Genomic DNA, 24,787 nt, shown 5'->3' with positions numbered 1-24,787 from the left:
CCAGTTTATGACACAAGTTTTGATGTCTGTTATATGTTGATATTACAGGGTGGATGGACACCATTAATGAGCGCGGCTCGGTGGGGACATCTGGAGGTAGTGACGTACCTCATCAGTCACGGCAGTCAGTTAGAGGCTACAGACCTGGTAATGATAGATGTACTCACCTTACTCTGACCAAACACAACTTTATACAGAATCTACACAAAATCATGTCGTTAATCAGACAGGTTTAATGGACAACAAATATTTGTTAGAATTATATAAAGTGGGGTCTCATTTTATTCGTAACACAAAACTGAATCAGATAGTAAAGGTTTCATTTTGTTTCCTGACAAAAAAATATTTTATAAACATCTGATTTTAATGAGAAGTTGATGAGAACAAGTTGTGTTAACATCTTTCGTCAGATAATGTTAATTCTATAGATCTAATGTAAAACATCTTTTAAAAATAACAAATACTTGACAGAATTATATAAAGTGGGGTCTTATTTTTCTTGTCTCGTCGTACTGAATCAGAAAATATAACTTGTTTTTATGTTTCTTGATAAAAGTTATTTTTTTAACCTGACAGTTCTGATGGAAGTTCTGACATCTCACAATAAAACATGTTGTTTATTTGTTGTTTATGTAGAATATAGATACAAGTGTGACTGGTCATTTTATTCAGTTTTGACCACTGATTCATGTGATATATATTTTGTTTATATTTATTACACAACATTGTCCAGATTATGACACAAGTTTTGATGTCTGTTATATGTTGATATTACAGTATGGACAGACACCATTAATGTGGGCGGCTTTGGAAGGACACCTGGAGGTAGTGACGTACCTCGTCAGTCACGGCAGTCAGTTAGAGACCGCAGACGAGGTAATGATGGATATACTCACCTTACTCTGACCAAACACAACTTTATACAGAATCTACACAAAATCATGTTGTTAATCAGACAGGTTTAAAGGACAACAAATATTTGTTAGAATTATATAAAGTGGGGTCTCATTTTATTCGTAACACAGAACTGAATCAGATAGTAAAGAATTTATTTTGTTTCTTGACGAAAAATTATTTTGTAAACATTTGATTTTAATGAGAAGTTGATGAGAACATGTTGTGTTAACATCTTTAGTCAGATAATGTTAATTCTACAGATCTAATTAAGAAATAATTCATGGAAGCCATAGATTATTGGAAATTTACACATGGCCTGGGCCGTGATATTCGAATTTTATCTTGAGCGTTAGCGAGGGATAAAATTAACGAATATCACGGCCCAGGCTATGTGTAAAATTCCAATAATTTATGGCTTCCATGAATTATTTCGATTCTAATAGGACAAATACGATCATTAAAAACTGAAGCGAGGGTGGATAAAGCTATGTGTGTGGCTGTTCTTTTTTACTCCCTGTTAGAAAAAGCTCAAACATTCTAACAAATCCGTTGCTTGCATGGATTATTTCGTGAACAACCGCTTTTTTAGCGTTTTCATTTGTATGACGTCATGTTTTGAAATGACTTAAATGCGCCAAAAACATTAATAGACTTTCGCGGAATTTTGTTTTATTTTTATTTTGTTGGTTTCTCCGAGGTCTTGTACATTACTTCTTTTTATTATGCATCGGAATAAGAATAAAAGTGATTTTGTCTTTTTTTAATTGCAATTTTTAAAACAATAAAATCGGCAAAGGGTTTGCAAATAGGTTTCAATACATGTCGATTTACGTGGGAAGTATATTGTAACAGCCATTATTATGTACACCACGGAGTCTGCCCTAAGTATAAATATATCGACAATTTTATCACAGTGTTGTTTACAAAGCGAAAGAAGCATGTCATATTAGAATGTAAAACATCTTTTAAAAATAACAAAAACTTGACAGAATTATATAAAGTGGGGTCTTATTTTTCATGTCTCTTCGTACTGAATCAGAAAATATAACTTGTTTTTATGTTCCTTGAAAAAAAAGTTTTTTTTTTTAAACTTTGATCATTCTACTGAATCAACATAAAATCATGTTATTAATCATATTAATCAGACATGATTAATGAACAACATATATTTAAACTTTGAATTGTTAGACTTATATTAAGTGGGGTTTGCTATAACTTTTTCCTATTTTGTATATAGAACTGAATTAGAAAATATCTTTTAAAAGTACTTGACAGAATTATATAAAGTGGGGTCCCATTTTTTATGTCTTGTCGAGCTCAGTCAGAAAATATAACTTGTTTTTATGTTTCTTGCGAATTTTTTTTGTCAACATTGATCTTAATACAGAATCAGCATAAAATCATGTTGTTAAGGCCATTTTTTTTATTAGTTGATTTACGAAATTCTTCTTAAAAAAGGAAGGGTAGGAGGTCGAAAAAAAAATAAAAATAAAAATAATGAAAAAATATAGGGTAGGAGGTCGAAAAAAAATTAAAAATAAAAATTGGAATAAATACTGCTTTTTTTTACCAGAAATGGAGAGAAACAAACAATGACATTACTCTATATAATAGTATTATACTAACAATGTATGCAGATCATAATTTGGTATTAATTCTTGCTGTTTAAGTGTTTTAATTTAAATTAAATGTGTTACAAGGAGTCCAATGTCAGTGTAGATTGATGAAAGCAGATATATATATATATATATATATATATATATTTCCCTGATGAAAGGGAAGTGTCTTTTCCAATTGCATTTCTCTTTGTTCTGTGTATTTATTTATTAAATTTAGATCAGGGAGTGACAAAATTCGTCATAACACAATACAATCTTATTGAGGAAATACCATATGCGCTCTGCATGTCATATGCCTTCATATGTGGTACATGAAAGGATGTACTTTTTAGGCTTTTTATGCTATTTTACACTGGTAAGTATTAGCTTATATCTTGAAGTGTCCTGTGATTGTCCCTTTTTATAAATGTCAAAGTGATTTTAATTGTCAGGCATTCTATGACAGTAATACATGTTCTGATTTTGTGTTGGGATCTTGTTCACCATATCCCATATCTGTTCCATTAAATCTTAATGGTACCGTGGGATGGTACTTAGGTATTTATATAATAAGGCCAATTAATGAGACACCCATCCCTGGCAGCAAGTTAAAAGATCCTTCCCGTTAGTGACGTCTGGAAAGGCTACTTTAAAACAAATTTAGGATGCCAGGAAGCATTGCCAGAAGTCACAATTATTTGGACTAGTACCTCATATGTGTAATGGAACTAAAACAGCCCCTTTCGACGGGTTTCAGACTTTCTGATCAACACTTGAACCAAAGTTGACCCGCCATCAACCTCACTGACTGTCTGAAACAGGGGTTCACATTAGCGGTGGTCCGACCTTTTAAACCAAAATTCCCAAACGATCTCAAAAATAATTTTCATTTTTATTATTCATGACTGCGATGTTCATTTTGTTCAACCGCTAGATTCACCGAAAATCTCCAACAATTAATGTGTAAATCTAAGTAAGAATTGTAAAATCGTATCTTGTCCTCCATTTTCAACTGGTTCCTTTTCACCGCATAAGATCATGATGAAACGTTGACTGAACAGGGAACCGCCTTTCAACTGGTTCCTTTTCACCACATTAGATCATGATGAAACGTTGACTGAATCCACTCCGAGGGTATTCCGACTGGAAGTCAGGAACAAGAAAGACCGATCTTTTTTATCATGTTTTTATTTTTATTTGTACTTCTTCAAACAGAAAAGGGTCGGCGGAATTAAAAAAAATCTTCAAAATCGTTTTTATTTTTATTCTAAAATCGTAAAAAACAGGGTCGGCAGATCCGTAAACCAACAAATAAAAAAGGGCCTAATCAGACATGTAAAATGTGCAACAAATACTTGTTAGAGTTATATAATATGAGGTTTGCTATTATTTAGCTTGTTCCAATTATATAAGTGTTTACTAATTTTTGTTGAACTGAATAAGGACATATATATTTAGTTTATATATCTTAATCTTCTATTTATCAGTTTATACATAAGTATAATTGGATATTTTCTTCTTCGATGTCATATTTCTTACATTTTGAAAAACTGTTTGACTCCTCTCTTGATTTATTATCACACTTTATTAACATGTATATATTTTATATTGTTATAGGATGGACGAACAGCTTTACATTATGCTGCTAGGTATGGAGGGATTGATATAACAAAATTGTTAATAGATCAAGGTTGCAGTCCTTGGGTGAAAACAAAACAGGTAACATTCAGTTTTATTCTTATTAGACAGATACTTTATTCTCTAAATACCAGTCAACAGAGAAAGTAGAATAACAAATGAATATAAATACAAATACAATAGTTAAGTGTAAAGAGATGCTGTACAATAATGTAAAATATAGTACATCTTTATGATGAAATACCTATATAATAAACTAAATATGAAGAAATCAGTCTGGTGCTTTACGTTTACATGGATGGACTATCTTTATTAACACAAAAATGTATACATTTTGAATTCATATATACACCGAAAAATTTATTTGATAATTTAACATAAGTCAAAAAACTGATAAACCACAATTCAAACAATATCAACACAAAGATAACTAATACAGTATTTACAAATTTTTGAATTTTTTGAAAAACTAAGGCTTTACTACCTCAGGCATATATTACCTTAGCTGTATTTGGCAAAACTTTGAGGAATTTTGGTCCTCAATACTCTTCAACTTCGTAATTTATTTGGCATTTTAAACTTTTTTGGATTCGAGGGTCACTGGTGAGTCTTTTTTAGACGAAACGCGCATCTGGCGTATATACTAAATTTAGTCCTGGTATCTATGATAATTTTTTTTCAACTGAATAATAACCATTTATACACTACCAACACAACTACCATCTCATCATACACTACCAACACAACTAAGACCAATTATACACCACCAACACAACTACCATCTCATCATACACCACCAACACAACTACCATCTCATCTTACACCACCAATACAACTACCATCTCATCATACACCACCAACACAACTACCATCTCATCATGCACCACCATCACAACTACCATCTCATCATACACCACCAACACAACTACCATCTTATCATACACCACCATCACAACTACCATCTTATCATACACCACCAACACAACTAAGACCAATTATACACTACCAACACAACTACCATCTCATCATACACCACCAACACAAGTAAGATCAATTATACACTACTGACACAACTACCATGCCATCATACACCACCAACACACCTAAGACCAATTATACACTACCAACACAACTACCATCTCATCACACACCACCAACACAACTAAGACCAAGTATACACTACCATCACAACGACCATCTCATCATACACCACTAACACAACTAAGACCAATTATACACTACTGACACAACGACCATCTCATCACACACCACCAACACAACTAATACCAATTATACACTACCAACACAACTACCATCTCATCATGCACCACCAACACAAGTAAGATCAATTATACACTACTGACACTACTACCATGCCATCACACACCACCAACACACCTAAGACCAATTATACGCTACCAACAAAACTACCATCTCATCACACACCACCAACACAACTAAGACCAATTATACCATACCAAAACAACTACCATCTCATCATACACCACCAACACAAGTAAGATCAATTATACACTACCAACACAACTACCATCACAGCATACATTACCAACATAAATAAGACCAATTATACACTACAAACACAACTACCATCTCATCATGCACCAACAACACAACTAAGACCAATTATACACAACCAACACAACTACCATCTCATCACACACCACCAACACAACTAAGACCAATTATACCATACCAAAACAACTACCATCTCATCATACACCACCAACACAAGTTAGATCAATTATACACTACCAACACAACTACCATCACAGCATACATCACCAACACAACTAAGACCAATTATACACTACCAACACAACTACCATCTCATCATACACCACCAACACAACTAAGACCAATTATACACTACCATCACAACGACCATCTCATCATACACCACTAACACAACTAAGACCAATTATACACTACTGACACAACGACCATCTCATCATACACCACCAACACAATTAATACCAATTATACACTACCAACACAACTACTATCACAGCATACATCACCAACACAAATAAGACCAATTATACACTACCAACACAACTACCATCTCATCATGCACCAACAACACAACTAAGACCAATTATACACTACCAACACAACTACCATCTCATCACACACCACCAACACAACTAAGACCAATTATACCATACCAAAACAACTACCATCTCATCATACACCACCAACACAAGTAAGATCAATTATACACTACCAACACAACTACCATCACAACATACATCACCAACACAACTAAGACCAATTATACACTACCAACACAACTACCATCTCATCATACACCACCAACACAAGTAAGATCATTTATACACTACCAACACAACTACCATCTCAGCATACATCACCAACACAACTAAGACCAATTATACACTACCATCACAACGACCATCTCATCATACACCACTAACACAACTAAGACTAATTATACACTACTGACACAACGACCATCTCATCATACACCACCAACACAACTAATACGAATTATACACTACCAACACAACTACCATCTCATCATGCACCACCAACACAAGTAAGATCAATTATACACTACTGACACTACTACCATGCCATCATACACCACCAACACACCTAAGACCAATTATACACTACCAACACAACTACCATATCATCACACACCAACAACACAACTAAGACCAATTATACCATACCAAAACAACTACCATCTCATCATACACCACCAACACAAGTAAGATCAATTATACACTACCAACACAACTACCATCACAGCATAAATCACCAACACAAATAAGACCAATTATACACTACCAACACAACTACCATATCATCATGCACCAACAACACAACTAAGACCAATTATACACTTCCAACACAACTACCATTTCATTATACACCAACAACACATCTTAGACCAATGATACACCACCAACACAACTACCATCTTATCATACACCACCAACACAACTTAGACTAATTATACACTACCAACACAACTACCATCTCATCATTCACCACCAACACAACTAAGACCAATTATACACCACCAACACAACTACCATCTCATCATACACCACCAACACAAATAAGACCAATTATACACTACCAACACAATAACCATCTCATCATACATCACCAACACAACTAAGACCAATTATACACTACCAACACAATAACCATGTCATCATACACCACCAATACAACTACTATCTCATCATGCATCACCATCACAACTACCATCTTATCATACACCACCAACACAACTAAGACCAATTATACACTACTGAAATAACTACCATCTCATCATGCACCACCCATACAACTACCATCTCATCATACACCACCAATACAACTAAGACCAATTATACACTATCAACACAACTACCATCTCATCATACACCACCAACACAACTACCATCTTATCATGCATCACCATCACAACTACCATCTTATCATACACCACCAACACAACTAAGACCAATTATACACTACTGACACAACTACCGTCTTATTATGCACCACCAACACAACTACCATCTCATCATGCACCCCCAATACATCTAAGACCAATTATACACTACTGACACAACTACCATATCATCATACACCACCTACACATCTTAGACCAATTATACACTACTGACACAACTACCATCTTATCATGCACCACCAACACAACTACCATCTCATCATACTCCATCAATACATCTAAGACCAATTATCGATACCAACACAACTATCATCTCATCATACACCACCAACATAACAAATACCAATTATACACTACAAACACAACTACCATCTCATCATACACCACCAACACAACTACCATCTCATCATACACTACCAACACAACTAAGATCAATTATACACTACTGACACAACTACCATACCATCATACACCACCAACACACCTAAGACCAATTATACACTGCTGACACAACTACCATCTCATCATACACAAGCAAAAAATAAATACTAAAAAAATAAATTTTGAACGGTCCCATTTAGTGGAATGTGACTTTCAATTATTGAATTCACAGACTTTGGTCATCTGAATTTCCATTAGAAGTATCCACTATTGCTAAAAATGCAACAAATTCTTAACAGAATGCAACACAATTACCTTATAACATAACAAGTCTGTTTATTTTACAACCAAACGTATAGAAAATAGTGAACTTTTAGTAGGGGCGTGTATATCACCATTATCGGACTTGGTGATCAGACAATTTTTTTCTGGAATTTGACAAACCAAAAAAAAAATGCCCACTTACGGACCCTATTTTTTTCAGGATGTAACTGGAACCACCCATATATTTTTGTTTAGCCTTACACTTTACATTTCAATTTTTATCCAAGAAATAGAAAAAAAAAGCCTCTGATTCATACTCCTTAACCTACTATGAGTACAACTGGTCGGCTCGTTATAAATGAAAATAAAACAAATCATCTGAGTGATTACGCAACATTCTCATGAAGAAAATCATCATAAATCAGATAGCTCAAACAGTCGCTCGGTTTCATGTTGCTGATTTATAAGTCCCCTACCGACGAAGTCGAAGCGGACTTTAGGTTTGCACTCTGTCTATCTGTCTGTCTGTCCATCCGTCAGTCCGGCAAATCAGCTTTCCCACATTTTTTTTCTTCGTTAATTTAATATTTGTTAAATGGTTTTATCATGACAAGTTATAGATCAAGTTCGAATTCATTCTGATGATTTAGCCCAGAGTTATGGTCCATAAAAAAAATAACTCATTTTTTTAAAGAAATTCTTAAGTAAATTGTTTGAAAAATTTGTGCCAGTTAGTTTGTTTGTTATTTTGTATTAACTAATTTTTTATACGACCGCAAAAATTGAAAATTTTTTGATCGTATATTGGTATCATGTTGGCGTCGGCGTCGTGGTCCGAAGACTTAAGGTTTTCGCAATATAACTTTAATATTAGTGAATAGAAATCTATGAAATTTAAACACAAGGTTTATGACCACAGAAAAAAGATTGGGATTGATTTTGGGAGTTTTGGTCCCAACAGTTTGGGAATTAAGGGCCAAAAAAGGCCCAATTAAGAATTTTCCTGGTTTTCGCACAATAACTTAAGTATAAGTAGATAGAACTCAATGAAATTTAAACACAAGGTTTATGACCAAAACAGGAAGGTTGGGATTGATTTTGGGAGTTTCGGTCCCAACAGTTTATGAATTAGGGGCCAAAAAAAGGGCCCAAATAAGCATTATTTTTGGTTTTCGCACAATAACTTTAGTATAAGTAAATAGAAATCAATGAAATTTAAACACAAGGTTTATGACTACAAAAATAGAAAGGTTGGGATTGATGTTGGGATTTGAGGTCCCAAAGTTAAGTAATTCAGGGCCAAGAAGGGGCCCAAATATATTCATTTTTCTTGGTTTTCGCACCATAACTTTAGTTAATGTAAATAGAAATTAATGAAATTTAAACACAAGGTTTATGACCACAACAGGAAGGTTGGGATTAATTTTGGGATTTGAGGTCCCAAAGTTAAGTAATTAGGGGCCAAAAAGGGGCCCAAATAAGCATTTTTCTTGGTTTTCGCATCATGTGGTCCAAAATTAAACTTTGTTTGATATCAACAAAAATTGAATCCTTGGGGTTCTTTGATATGCTGAATGTAAACATGTCTTTAGATTTTTGATTATAGGCCCAGTTTTCAAGTTGGTCCAAATTGTGGTCCAAAATCAAACTTTGTCTGATTTAAAAAAAAATTGTATATGTGGGGTTCTTTGATATATGCTTAATCTAAATATGTATTTAGAATTTTTATTATAGGCTCAGTTTTCAAGTTGGTCCAAATTGTGGTCCAAAATCAAACTTTGTCTGATTTCAAAAAAAATTGTATATATGGGGTTCTTTGATATATGCTTAATCTAACCATGTATTTAAATTTTTAATGTATGGGTGTTGTTATCAAATTGGTCCACATTGAGGTCTAAAGGGTCCAAAATTGAACTTTATTTGATTTCTTCAAAAATTGAATTCTTGGGGTTCTTAAATATGCTAAATTTAACCATGTATTTTTATTTTATCCCCTAAGGGTGACCGGGGAATAGAAATATGCCGAAGGGGGGAGTCTGTTTGGCTGTGCTGATTGTGTTAAGTTCGCAGTCACGTCCAGTCAAAATGGGGACACTAAATCCGATGTCTCATGTAAAGAGAGTGCCACACTCTTTTCATGTTAAGAACACTTGCAACAACTCTTTGAGGGCCCTTAGGTGGCCAGTTGCAAGGCAAAATGTCTGTCCCTACCCAATATGTTCTCATTTTCCAGTGGCAGTCCAAATTTCCCAGACCATCATCCCAAATGGCCTCCATTATGACAACCTACCTATTGTTTTTATTGTGACCTTGTTCTTGTCCTGAATATAAATGAAATATTTGCCACTGGACATTAAGCAAACAACAACCAATCAATCAATTTATGTTGATTTTGGATATTGGACGATAATAGGTAATGTCCACTTTAAAATTTAAAGTTTTTAAGTTTAAGTTCTTAGACCACATTCATTATGTGTCAGAAATATGTGCTGTATCAACTATTAAATCACAATCCGAATTCAGAGCTGTATCAAGCTTGAATGTTGTGTCCATACTTGTCCCAATGTTCAGGGTTCGAACTCTGCGGTCGTATAAAGCTGCACCCTGCGGAGCATCTGGTTGAATGCTATATATATATATATATATAAAAGTGAAATCCTTTAATTAGATAATAATCTATTTTTATTAAGGTATATATATTTCATTACATTACACTGTGTAGATAAAAGTTGTTGACACTTTATAGATAAATTACAAATCTATATTAGTTCGTGACAAATGAAAGAAAAAATATTTGGAACTATTGAATATGTTTGATTATAATTTGAAAACAGATATACATTGTATTACATCATGTCTAATTTTAGAGAATCATATCCAATGTTAAGAGTGTTTTCCACACTTTTTATGCCCCATTTATGTAGTCTTTGGCTTTTATCTCTGAAACCAAAGCATTTATAGCAAATCTGACAGGGGTAATATTGTTCATCAGGTCAACATCTATCTGCCCTGTAAATTTCTGACAAATCAGACACCCGTTGTTAGGTTGCTGCCCCTGAATTGGTAATTTTTTTGCTATTATCTTGAACAAGGTTTCCCCTGGGTCAATTATTTTTTTCGCAACCTCTTTCGCCAAAAAAATATATTTTTCGCCACTTTAATATTTTTTTTCGCCAAGTAACACAAATATATTTTTCTTTTAAAAATTTGACATCGCCCCCAACCCCCTCCCCCAAACAAGAAGTGGTTTTTACCACAAAAAAAAAAAAACATTTTACCACTTGAAATTTATCCCTCGTGTAAGGTGTAGTCATTACATTGAAGTGTTACTCTCATGCCAATTAACCTAACCTTTTGAATAGATTTCTTCATTACGACAGTTTCCTTTTCTAGACCATCGTAAATAAGTAAAACTATGCTTGAAACATTGAAACACGTGTGTCACTGAAACGACTTTAAAGTACCCACTCAAATCAATTATTTATATCAAAGTTAAATGATAAAGTTTTAAATCAGAGACCTTTCTTGCTTTTGAAGTTTTTTCGTCATAACAACAGTTTTCTTTTCTTGACTTTCATTAAAAGAAGGATCGAGAGGAAGCGTCAAAATTTTGCTTTAACACGTGCGTCGCAAAGTGGCAAAATCCTGTTTGTGACATGTGACGGACGACATTTAACCATATCATTTCATATAATACAATCAACACCTTTATTAATTAGTCCTTTGATGTCGATAGCTATAAATGCAATCAGCTGATTATTGATTTTCTGACAAAATCTTAACGAGTTCAAGGTGAATTCCGAGTATTGTCTGATCGGGTAAAGTCCGAGAAACCCGAAAAAAGTAAATAAACAAGATGACTGAAAATAAATCGTTATATATATTTCTTTCGCCAAATTCTTTCGCCAATGACAAATTTTAATCGCCACAATTATTATTTTTTCGCAAATTGGGAAAATGGAGTTTTTGCCCTTTATAGTCAATTTTTAACCGGATTTTTGAAAGAAAAATCGCTTATCACCAATAATACACTGTCAGCACATCAACCATGTAATCACACTCCAATTACACATCTAACACAAATCGTACACCACCAGCGCATCAACCATCCAATCATACCTTACCATCATAAGTACCATCTAATCACATTCCACCAACACACCTTACACCAATCATACACTACTAACAAAGCTATGATCTAATCATATTCCAGCAACACATCATACACTACCAATACAACTACACTCTTATCATATTTTACCAACACACTTGATACCAAGCATTCACTGACAAATCAATTAGCCGATATAAAGAGTATAAAACAAGAACAATGTTACACCACATATTTCAGTCTTTTATGCAGTTGTCATTTTGCTTGTAAATAGAGCACAAACAAGAATAGTGACACTCCACAGTCACATGTGTCAGCCTTTTACTCATGTGTCATAGTGGTTGTCAATAAAGCATGTACTAAAATAATAATACCCTCATTGTTTATGTGAATCAAACACAAAACACGAATAATGACACTCCACAGTAACATATGTTAACCTTTTACTCATGTGTCATAGTTGTTGTCAATAAAGCATGTACTAAAATAATAATTCTCTCATTTTCCATGTGAATTGAACACAAAAGACGAATAATGACACTCCAAAGAAACATGAGCTGCGAAGGGTAGAAATCGACCTTATGCATGTAAAGGCAAATATGTACATGTACAATACTCTGATTTATTTTTGAGCATTGATTTACGAAATACAATGAAATAAAAGATGAAGTTTTATTCATTTTGTAGCATTCGATTAACAATTCAACTTGCAAACATTTCCAGACCTTCCATTGAATTTGTTTTCAAAACCTAAATAGGTTAACAGATACATTGATGTTGATTTGCATAAGGTCGATTTCTATCCGACGCAGCTTATATATCAGCCTTTTACTCATATATCAGCCTTTTACTTATATATCAGCCTTTTACTCATATATCAGCCTTTTACTCATGAGCTATTAAACTTGTAAATATATAGCGCAAACAAGAATAACAGACCTAGGTTTGAGCACATATATAATTTAGGAGTCACACATAAACATGATTATTTTTATGCCCCTGCCGTAAAGGAGGGGGCATAAAGTTTTACCCTTGTCCGTTTGTCCGTACGTCCCAAAGTTGGTTTCCGTTCTCTAACTTTAGTTTGCCTCAACCAAATGTTATGAAACTTATACATAACGCTTATTAACACAAAACACAGATCAAGTTTGAATTTTGGAGTCGTCACTTTAACCATTCTAGAGTTATGTCCCTTTACATATGGAAAAATGGGGGGAGGGCATCATCAAACACATTCCCAATTATTTTTTTTTCAATAAATAATCTGAGATATGTAGGAAGAAAGAAACAATCCCAGCTGTATTTTGCAGAATGTATTTTAAAATAAAAGTTGTACTGATAATATGAGATTTTTCATATGTGAAAAATATGTAGAGGTAATAAAATCCGTAACACTCTGGTGTAACTTATTACAAGTTAATGACACTTTGCTGAACATTATTGCTGTTAACAGTTTATCTCTATTTATAAACATATACAAGAAAATAACCAAAAACGGCAAAATTTCCTTAAACAATTAACTGTAAAACAGATTGTTGAATTATGATAAAGAAACTTAATTTTTTTTAGTTTGTGTGGCTTTTATGTAATATTTTACATACTATAATTTCTTGAACAGTAAAATCTCAAATATTATTCATTAATCTCTTTATAATGTTCAGATGTTACTTTATATTTGTTGTTTATTTGGGTTTTTATGTCAAGTACAAAATGTATATATAAATAAGTCAACATTCTGCATTATATAGGTAAAATTAATGCAACAATTACCTATTATTTATCGTTTTATATTGTATAGGTAAACATTAATGCATTAATTACCTATTATTTATCGTTTTGTATTATATAGGTAAAATTAATGCAACAATTACCTATTATTTATCGTTTTATATTATATAGGTAGAAATTAATGCATTAATTACCTATTATTTATCGTTTTATATTATATAGGTAAAAATTAATGCATTAATTACCTATTATTTATCGTTTTATATTATATAGGTAAAAATTAATGCAACAATTACCTATTATTTATCGTTTCACATTGTATAGGTAAAATTATTGCAACAATTACCTATTATCTATCTTTTTACATTATATAGGTAAAATTATTGCAACAACTACCTATTATGTATCTGTTTACATTATATGGGTAAAATCAATGCAACAATAGAATTATTATTTATCGTTTTATATTATATAGTTAAAATTAATGCAACAATTACCTATTATTTGTTGTTTTACATTGTATAGGTAAAATTATTGCAATAATCACCTGTTATTTATCTTTTTACATTGGATAGGTAAAATTAATGCTACAATTACCTATAATTTATCGTTTTACAGTTTTTGAAATAAAAGAAGATGTATATGTGTATGATAGATGTGAGATTATTTGATTGTATTTCAGGGTCAGACTCCCTATGATCTGGTAATAATATCAAGGTATATTGATGAAGAAGAGAATAGGAAGAAGAAAGAAGTGATGGACTTCCTAAAGGTAAATATTCTGTCTTATTTAAAAAGAGATATTGACACAAATGTGATAGATTGTTAGAGTCACAACAGACTTGGTACAAAGAAGTTACAATAAAACAGTTGCCTTTAGTTGTCTATGTCACTGTGGCATTTGTTATCAGTTAACATTGAATGTAAGTTGACAATTCCAAGCTTGTAGCCTAGTATAGATGTTGGCATTTATGAACGAAAATGTTTGAAAACTGTGTACTCATTTGTTTGGATGGTATTGTTTTTGGTATTTGTTTTGTCGGCTTGCTGTCTTCTTGGTTGATACATCACATCTCCTTTTATGTAAGCAAAATATGTGCATTATGTATCAGTGTATGTAAAGATTGATTTAAATGTGTATGTAAGTATGTGATAAACATATATATATAAATGCACTTCTTTACATCATTTTTAATATGATGTCAACATGTGTGTGTTTTTTTGTTGTGTGTTATAAAATTAATCATTTCCGTAGCAGATAGGCACGGCCACCTTTTACATGTAAAGAAAAAACTGTGTAAAATCATTCTGAATCAAATACAAATACATATGACCTTCTGCTGTTGTTGGTTCTATTGTCGGGTTGTTGTCTCTTTGATACATTCCCTATTTCCATTCTCAATTGTAAGTTAATCACATCATTATTAAATATGCTAATTTGTACCATCGTCATATATTGCATATAAGAAAAACAAATTATCATGACTATATATAGTAAAGGATAATGATTTTTGTCGAGCCTGTGACTTTTTTCGCTAAAGTGAAACATACCGATCCTGCATTCCGTCGGGGGCGACGTCCAAAATATTCACTCTGTGGTTAAAGTTTTAGAAATTTTAATAACTATCCTATAATTCTACCAAACATGGGTAGAAGCTTGTTCATGATCATAAGAAAGTATCCAGAAGTAAATTTTGTTTATGATCATAAAGTAGTATTCATAAGTAAATTTTGTTTTTGATCATAAGATAGTATTCAGAAGTAAATTTTGTTAAACAAATCCCGTTTATCCAAATTTTACTTATAAATTGACTTATTTTTCTGTCAGTAAACATTACATTCACTCTGTGGTTAATGTTTAAAAAATGTTAATAACTTTCTTAAACTTTCCTGGATTTTTACCAAACATCGACAGAAGCTTGTTTATTATCATAAGTTAGTATCCAGAATTAACATTTGTAAAAATAAAAATCCTGTTTATCCGTATTCTACTTATAAATGGATTTAGTTTTTTTTCTGCCGGTTAACATTACATTCACTCTGTGGTTAAAGTTTTTAATTTTTAATTACTTTCTTAAAGGGGCACTAGCTGTCAAATTCATGATCACTGATTTAATTCTAAATCTCATTTTTAGCTCACCTGGCCCACAGGGCCAGGTGAGCTTTTCTCATCACTTGGCGTCCGGCGTCCGTCGTCGTCCATCGTCGTCCGTCGTCGTTAACTTTTACAAAAATCTTCTCCTCTGAAACTACTGGGCCAAATTTAACCAAACTTGGTCACAATCATTATTAGGGTATCTAGTTTAAAAATTGTGTGGCGTGACCCGGCCAACCAACCAAGATGGCTGCCATGGCTTAAAATAGAACATAGGGGTGAAATGTAGATTTTCACTTATATCTGTGAAACCAAAGCATTTAGAGCAAATCTGACAAGAGGTAAAATTGTTCATCAAGTAAAAATCTATCTGCCCTGAAACTTTCAAATGAATCGGACAACGGGTTGTTGGGTTGCTGCCCCGAAATAAGTAATTTGAAGGAAATTTTGCAGATTTTGGTTATTATCTTGAATATTATTATAGAAAGAGATAAAATGTAATCAGCAATAATGTTCAGCAAAGGAAGATTTACAAATAAGTTAATACGACTTAAATGGTCAGTTGACCCCTTAAGGAGTTATTGCCCTTTATAGTCAATTTTGACCAATTTTTCGTAAATTTTTGTAATCTTTTACAAAAATCTTCTCCTCTGAAACTAATGGGCCAAATTAAACCAAACTTGGCCACAATCATCATTGGGGTATATTGTTAAAAAATTGTGTGGCGTGACCCCGCCAACCAACCAAGATGGCTGCCATGGCTAAAAATAGAACATAGGGGTAAAATGCAGTTTTTGGTTTATAACTCAAAAACCAAAGCATTTATAGCAAATCTGACATGGGATAAAATTAATTATCAGGTCAAGATCTATCTGCCCTGAAATTTTCAGACAAATCGGACAACCTGTTGTTGGGTTGCTGCCCCCGAATTAGTAATTTTAAGGAAATTTTGCAGATTTTGGTTATTATCTTGAATATTATTATAGATATATAGAGATAAACTGTAAACAGCAATAATGTTCAGCAAAATAAGATCTACAAATAAGTCAACAAGACCAAAATTGTCAATTGACCCCTTAAGCAGTTATTAATCTTTATAGTCAATTGATAACAATTTTCATAAATTTTTGTTAATTTTTGTAAATTTTAAGGAAATATTTCCCACTGTAATTACTGGGCCAAGTTCATTATAGATAGAGATAATTGTAGCAACAAGAATATTCAGTGAAGAAAGATGACTCAATTTTGTCATGAATTTATTTGTGTTTATTGTTAATATGCACATAGACCAAGGTGAGCGACACAGGCTTTTGAGAGCCTCTAGTTTATACATCTCCTAGCTAGTGCCCTTTAAACTATCCTGGATTTGTCCCAAACATGGACAGCACCTTGTAAATGATTAAAAGCGAGTATCTAGAAGGAAATTTTGTAAACATTTATTTCCTGTTTTTCTGTATATTATATTACTTATGAATTGAATAAGTTTTTGTTCCAGTTAACATAACATAGTCTGCATTTAAAGTTTTTTAAACATTTATTAGATTCATAAACACAGAAGCTGTTTACAAGCAAAAGATAGTTTCTAGAGTTTTCTCAATATAATGCTAATATTTAGCTCAAGGAACTTACTTTAAATAAATCAAATTTATTCGGTAATAACTGTCCTTTCCTGGATTTAGATATTTCGATTTTCAACTGGAAACTCCACACAAAAATTTACGACAAAAGGGACGATTTTTCGTTTCCTATTGTTAATTTTCCATTTTTAGATAGTGATGTTCCTTTGGCACCATCTTACAGTGTTTATATTTCACAGCTAGTTCGCTATGCCAGTGTCTGTTGTGACGTTTTTTATTTTAACGGACGCAATTTATGTATTACTGGTAAATTATTAAACCAGGGATATTGTTGCCATTAATTACTTAAAACCTTTACTAACAATTTTCCATAGATATAAAGATTTGGTTTTGAAGTTTGGTTGTACCTGTAGAAAACTTATTTCAAACGGGATAGCACATCCTCATTTTTACGGAAATGTTATTAACCGTCCCCGGAGATTTAGAAATGATCCATGTAAACTTATCGCTCCTTTAAATCAACTTATTCTAAAAGGTTTCTAATTCAATACTGTAATAAGATCATTGAATATTGTTTTTAGCTCACCTGGCCCGAAGGGCCAAGTGAGCTTTTCCCATCACTTGGCGTCCTGCGTCCGTCGTCCTGCGTTAACTTTTACAAAAATCTTCTCTGAAACTACTGGGCCAAATTTAACCAAACTTGGCCACAATCATTATTGGGGTAGCTAGTTTAAAAAAATGTATCAAGTGACTCGGTCAACCAACCAAGATGGCCGTCATGGCTAAAAATAGAACATAAGTTAAAAATGCAGTTTTCGGCTTCTAACTCAAAAACCAAAGCATTTCGAGCAAATCTTACTGGGGTAAAATTGTGTATCAGGTCAAGATCTATCTGCTCTTAAATTTTCAGATGAATCGGACAACCCGTTGATGGGTTGCTGCTCCTGAATTGGTAATTCTAAGGAAATTTTACTGTTTTTGGTTATTATCTTGAATATTATTATAGATAGAGATAAACTGTAAACAGCAATAATGTTCAGCAAAGTAAGATTTACAAATAAGTCACGTTACCGAAACGGTCAGTTGACCCTTTTAGGAGTTTTTGCCCTTTATAGTCAATTTTTAACCATTTTTTCGTAAATCTTAGTAATCTTTTACAAAAATCTTCTCCTCTTTAACTACTCGGTCAAATTAATCAAAACTTGGCCACAATCATCATTGCGGTGTCTAGTTTAAAAAATGTGTCCGGTGACCCGGTCAACCAACCAAGATGGCCGCCATGGCTAAAAATAGAACATAGGGGTAAAATGCAGTTTTTGGCTTATAACTCAAAAACCAAAGCATTTAGAGCAAATCTGACACGGGGTAAAATTGTTAATCAGGTCGAGATCTATCTGCCCTGAAATTTTCAGATGAATTGGACAACCCATTGTTGGGTTGCTGCTCCTGAATTGGTAATTTTAAGGAAATTTTGCAGATTTTGGTTATTATCTTGAATATTATTATAGATAGAGATAAACTGTAAACAGCAATAATGTTCAGCAAAGTAAGATTTACAAATAAGTCACGTTACCGAAACGTTCAGTTGACCCGTTTCGGAGTTTTTGCCCTTTATAGTCAATTTTTAACCATTTTTTCGTAAATCTTAGTTATCTTTTACAAAAATCTTCTCCTCTGAAACTACTGGGTCAAATTAATTCAAACTTGGCCACAATCATCTTTGGGGTATCTATTTTAAAAAATGTGTCCGACGACCCGGCCATCAAATGCAGATGGCCGCCACGGCTAAAAATAGAACAAGGGGGTAAAATGCAGTTTTTGGCTTATAACTCAAAAACCAAAGTATTTAGAGCAAATCTAACTGGGTAAAATTGTTCATCAGGTCAACATCTATCTGCTCTAAAATTTTCAGATAAATCGGACAACCCGTTGTTGGGTTGCTGCCCTTGAATCGGTAATTTAAAGGAAATTTTGCTGTTTTTGGTTATTATCTTGAATATTATTATAGATAGAGATAAACTGTAAACAGCAATAATGTTCAGCAAAGTAAGATTTAATTACAAATACGTCAACATGACCAAAATGGTCAATTGACACCTATAGGAGTTATTGCCCTTTATAGTCAATTTTTAAGCATTTTTCGTAAATCTTAGTAATCTTTTTCAAAAATCTTCTCCTCTGAAACTACTGGGCCAAATTAATCCAAACTTGGCCACAATCATCTTTGGGGTATCTACTTTAAAAAATGTGTGGCGTGACCCTGCCAACCAACCAAGATGGCCGCCATGGCTATAAATAGAACATATAGGTAAAATGTAGATTTTGGCTTATAACTCCAAAACCAAAGCATTTAGAGTAAATCTGACATGGAGTAAAGTGTTTATCAGGTCAAGATCTATCTGCCCTCAAATTTTCAGATGAATCTGACAACTGGTTGTTGGGTTGCTGCCCCTGAATTGGTAATTGTAAGGAAATTTTGCTGTTTTTAGACGACCGCAAAAATTGAAAATTTGTTGGTCGTATATTGGTATGATATTGGCGTCGTCGTCTGCGTTGTCGTCGTCGTCCGAATACGTTTAGTTTTCGCACTCTTACTTTAATAAAAGTGAATAGAAATCTCTGAAATTTTAACACAAGGTTTATGACAACAAAAGGAAGGTTGGGATTGATTTTGGGATGTTTGGTTCCAACAGTTTAGGAATTTGGGGCCAAAAAAGGGCCCAAATAAGCATTATTTTTGGTTTTCGCACAATAACTTTAGTATAAGTAAAAAGAAATCAATGAAATGTAAACACAAGGTTTATGACCACAAACGGAAGGTTGGGATTGATTTTGGAAGTTGAAGTCCCAACAGTTTAGCAATTAGGGGCAAAAAAGGGGCCCAAATAAGCATTATTCTTGGTTTTCGCACGATAACTTTAGTATAAGTAAATGGAAATCTATGAAATTTAAACACAAGGTTTATGACCATTAAAGGAAGGTTGCGTTCGATTTTGGGAGTTTTGGTCCCAACAGTTTAGGAATAAGGGGCCCAAAGGGTCCAAAATTGAACTTTGTTTGATTTCATCAAAAATTGAATAATTGGGGTTCTTCGATATGCCGAATCTAACTGTGTATGTAGTTTTTAAAGTTTTGGTCCCGTTTTCAAATTGGTCTACATTAAGGTCAAAAGGGTCCAAAATTAAACTTTGTTTGATTTTAACAAAAATTGAATCCTTGGGGTTCTTTGATATGTTGAATATAAAAATGTACTTAGATTTTTGATTATTGGTCCAGTTTTCAAGTTGGTCCAAATCAGGGTCCAAACTTTGTTTGATTTCATCAAAAATTGAATAATTGGGGTTCTTTGATATGCCAAATCTAACTGTGTATGTAGATTCTTAGTTTTTGGTCCCTTTTTCAAATTGGTCTACATTAAAGTCCAAAGGGTCCAAAATTAAACTAAGTTTGATTATAACAAAAAACGAATTATTGGGCTTTTTTGATATGCTGAATGTAAACATGTACTTAGATTTTTTATTATGGACCCAGTTTTCAAGTTGGTTCAAAACAGGATCCAAATTATTATTTTAAGTATTGTGCAATAGCAAGAAATTTTCAATTGCAGAGTATTCAGCAATAGCAAGAAATCTTCAATTGCACAGTATTGTGCAATAGCAAGAAATTTTCAATTGCACAGTATTGTGCAATAGTAAGAAATCTTCAATTGCACAGTATTGTGCAATAGCAAATATTTTCAATTGCACAGTATTGCGCAATAGCAAGAAATATCTAATTGCACAATATTGTGCAATAGCAAGAAATTTTCAATTGGAGTTATCTTTCTTTGTTCAGAATAGTAATTGAATCAACTTAAATCATTGTTTTATACACTATACAATGTATATTCACTTTTACTACCAACAAATCTTTACCATTCAGTGATAACAAGCACTTTATTTTACATTTTAATATTTTATGATGTATCTAAGAGTAGTTATTGTTGCAAACTCCATTAGAAATTTGAATTGATGTCAGTTTTGGAAAAAGGGAAAGGGGGATGTGAAAAAAAATGGAGGGGGGTGGTTAAATTTTTCTCATTTCAGATTTCATAAATAAAAAGAAAATTTCTTCAAACATTTGTTTGAGAGGATTAATATTCAACAGCATAGTGAATTGCTCAAAGTCAAAAAAAAAAAAATTAAGTTCATTAGACCACATTCATTCTGTGTCAGAAACCTATGCTGTGTCAACTATTTAATTTTATATTTAAATAAGTTTGAAGAAGAAATCTTTAATTGATTTGTAAAATCTTGACATTTGTTTTGTGTAAAAAAAAACATATAATGTCAAAAATTTGATCACAATCCAATTCAGAGCTGTATCACGCTTGAATGTTTTGTCAATACTTGCCCAAACTGTTTAGGGTTCGACCTCTGCGGTCGTATAAAGCTGCGCCCTACGGAGCACATGGTTGGTTATTATCTTGAATATTGTTATAGATAGAGATAAACTGTTAACAGCAATAATGTTCAGCAAGTTAGATCTACAAATAAGTCAACATGACCGAAATGGTCAGTTGACCCCATTAGAAGTTATTGCCCTTTATAGTCAATTTTTAACCATTTTTCGTAAATCTTAGTAATCTTTTACAAAAATCTTCTCCTCTCAAACTACTGGGCCAAATTTATCCAAACTTGAACACAATCATCTTTGGGGTATCTAGTTTGAAAAATGTGTCCGGTGACTTGGGCAACCAACCAAGATGGCCGCCATGGCTAAAAATAGAACATAGGGGTAAAATGCAGTTTTTGGCTTATAACTCAAAAACCAAAGCATTTAGAGCAAATCTGACATGGGTGAAATTGTTAATCAGGTCAAATCTATCTGCCCTGAAATTTTCAGATGAATCAGACAACCTGTTGTTGGGTTGCTGCCCCTAAATTGGTAATATTAAGGAAATTTTGCAGATTTTGGTTATTATCTTGAATATTATTATAGATGGAGATTAACTTTAACAGCAATAATGTACAGCTAAGTAAGATTTACAAATAAGTCAACATGACTGAAATGGTCAATTGACCCCCTAAGGAATTATTGTCCTTTATAGTCAATTTTTAACAATTTTTATAAAATTTGTAAACTTTTACTAACATTTTCCACTGAAACTACTGTGCCAAGTTCATTATAGATAGAGATAACTGTAAGCAGCAAGAATGTTCAGTAAAGTAAGACGTACAAACACATCATCATCACCAAAACACAATTTTGTCATGAATCCATCTGCTTCCTTTGTTTAATATTCACAGAGACCAAGGTGAGCGACACAGGCTCTTTAGAGCTTCTAGTTTATATAATTAAGGCCGTTAGTTTTCACGTTTGAATTGTTTTACCTTGTCTTATCAGGGCCTTTTATAGCTGACTATGCAGTATGGGCTTTGTTCATTGTTGAAGGCCGTACGGTGACCTATAGTTGTTAATGTCTGTGTCATTTTGGTATTTTGTGGACAGTTGTCTCACTGGCAACCATACCACATCTTCTTTATTATATTATTACCATATAACACATATCAAGTTTGAATTTTGGTGGCATTACTGTTATAGAGTTATGCCCCTTTACAAATGGAAAAATTCCTGATTTTTTTTTCCTGTTCTCTAACTTTAGTTTGCCTCAACCAAGTGCTATGACACTTAAATACACAATGTCTATTACCAGAAAAAACACAGATCAAGTTTGAATTTTGGTGACCTCACTTTTACTGTTATTGAGTTATGCCCGTTACAAATGGGAAATTGCTGAATTTTTCGTTTTTATGTATGCCCCCGCCATAGTGGAGGAGGCATTATGCTTTACCCTTGTCCGTCTATACGTACGTACGTATGTAAGTCCTAAAATTGGTTTCCGTTCTCATATCTTAAGTTTGCCTCAACCAAATGTTATAAAATTTATACACAATGTTTATAACCACAAAACACAGATCAAGTTTAAATGTTGGTGGCGTCCCTTTAACCTTTCTAGAGTTGTGCCCCTTTACAAATGGAAAAAATGCTGTTGCGTTTTTGTTTCCGTTCTCTAACTTTAGTTTGGCTCAACCAAATGTTATGAAACTTATACACAATGTTTATCACCACAAAACACAGATCGAGTTTAAATGTTGGTGGCGTCCCTTTAATATTTCTAGAGTAGTGCCTCTTTACAAATGCAAAAGATCATACTGATTTTTTTTATTTCCGTTATCTAACTTTAGTTTGCCTCAACCAAATGATATGAAATTTATACACATTGCTTATAATTAAAAAACACAGATCAAGTTTGAATTTTGGTGGGGTCTCTTTTATTGTTCTAGAGTGATGCCCTTTTACAAATTGAAAAATTGCTGAAATATTTGTTTCTGTTCTGTAACTTCAGTTTGCCTCAACAAAATGTTATGAAATTTATATACAATGCTTATAACCACAAAGCACAGATCAAGTTTAAATGTTGGTGGCGTCCCTTTAACCTTTTTAAAGTTGTTCCCCTTTACAAATGGAAAAAACATGCTGTATTTATATTTCCGTTCTCTAATTTTAGTTTGCCTCAACCATATATTATGAAACTTATATACAATGCTTGTATATGCAAAACACAGTTCAAGTTCAAATTTTGGTAGCGTCACTTTTACCTTTCTAGAAAAGTTCCTATTTACAAATGGAAAAAAATGCTGATTTTTTTGTTTCCGTTCTCTAACTTTCAATTTGCCTCAACCAATTGTTATGAAATTGATACACAATGCTTATAACCAAAAACACAGATAAAGTTCGAATTTTGGTGGCGTCAATTTTGCCTTTCTAGAGTTATGCCCTTTTACAAATGGAAAACTGCTGAAATATTGTGTCTGTCCTGTAATTTTAGTTTGTCTCAACCAAATGTTATTAAACTTATACACAATTCTTAAAACCACAAAACACAAATCAAGTTTAAATTTTGGTTGCTTCAACTTTACCTTTCTAGAGTTGTGCCCCTTTGATTTTTTTTGTTTCAGTTCTGTTACTTTAGTTTGCCTCAACCAAATGTTCTGAAACTTG

At 33.0% G+C, this 24,787-nt stretch overlaps 1 protein-coding gene and 1 long non-coding RNA gene across 5 annotated transcripts in view; both read left to right on the top strand.

Moving 5' to 3' along the window:
- Window positions 1–24,787, top strand: part of LOC143084009 (uncharacterized) — a 426,871-nt gene that overhangs the window by 33,664 nt on the left and 368,420 nt on the right. The gene's annotated exons all lie outside the window — the stretch shown is intronic.
- LOC143084007 (uncharacterized) overlaps window positions 1–24,787 on the top strand; it is an 80,616-nt gene that overhangs the window by 42,490 nt on the left and 13,339 nt on the right. For all 4 annotated transcript variants that reach the window (XM_076260413.1, XM_076260416.1, XM_076260414.1 and 1 more), the window contains exons 7-10: window positions 49–147; window positions 778–876; window positions 4,113–4,214; window positions 14,754–14,843. In XM_076260413.1, coding sequence (XP_076116528.1) covers window positions 49–147; window positions 778–876; window positions 4,113–4,214; window positions 14,754–14,843 — 390 coding nt within the window. The remainder of the gene's footprint in view (window positions 1–48; window positions 148–777; window positions 877–4,112; window positions 4,215–14,753; window positions 14,844–24,787) is intronic.

This window comes from Mytilus galloprovincialis, chromosome 7, assembly GCF_965363235.1.
Source record: "Mytilus galloprovincialis chromosome 7, xbMytGall1.hap1.1, whole genome shotgun sequence".
NCBI lineage: Eukaryota > Metazoa > Mollusca > Bivalvia > Mytilida > Mytilidae > Mytilus > Mytilus galloprovincialis.
The sequence above is the reverse complement of the archived record's forward strand: the minus strand, read 5'-3'. Positions and strand labels throughout refer to the sequence as shown.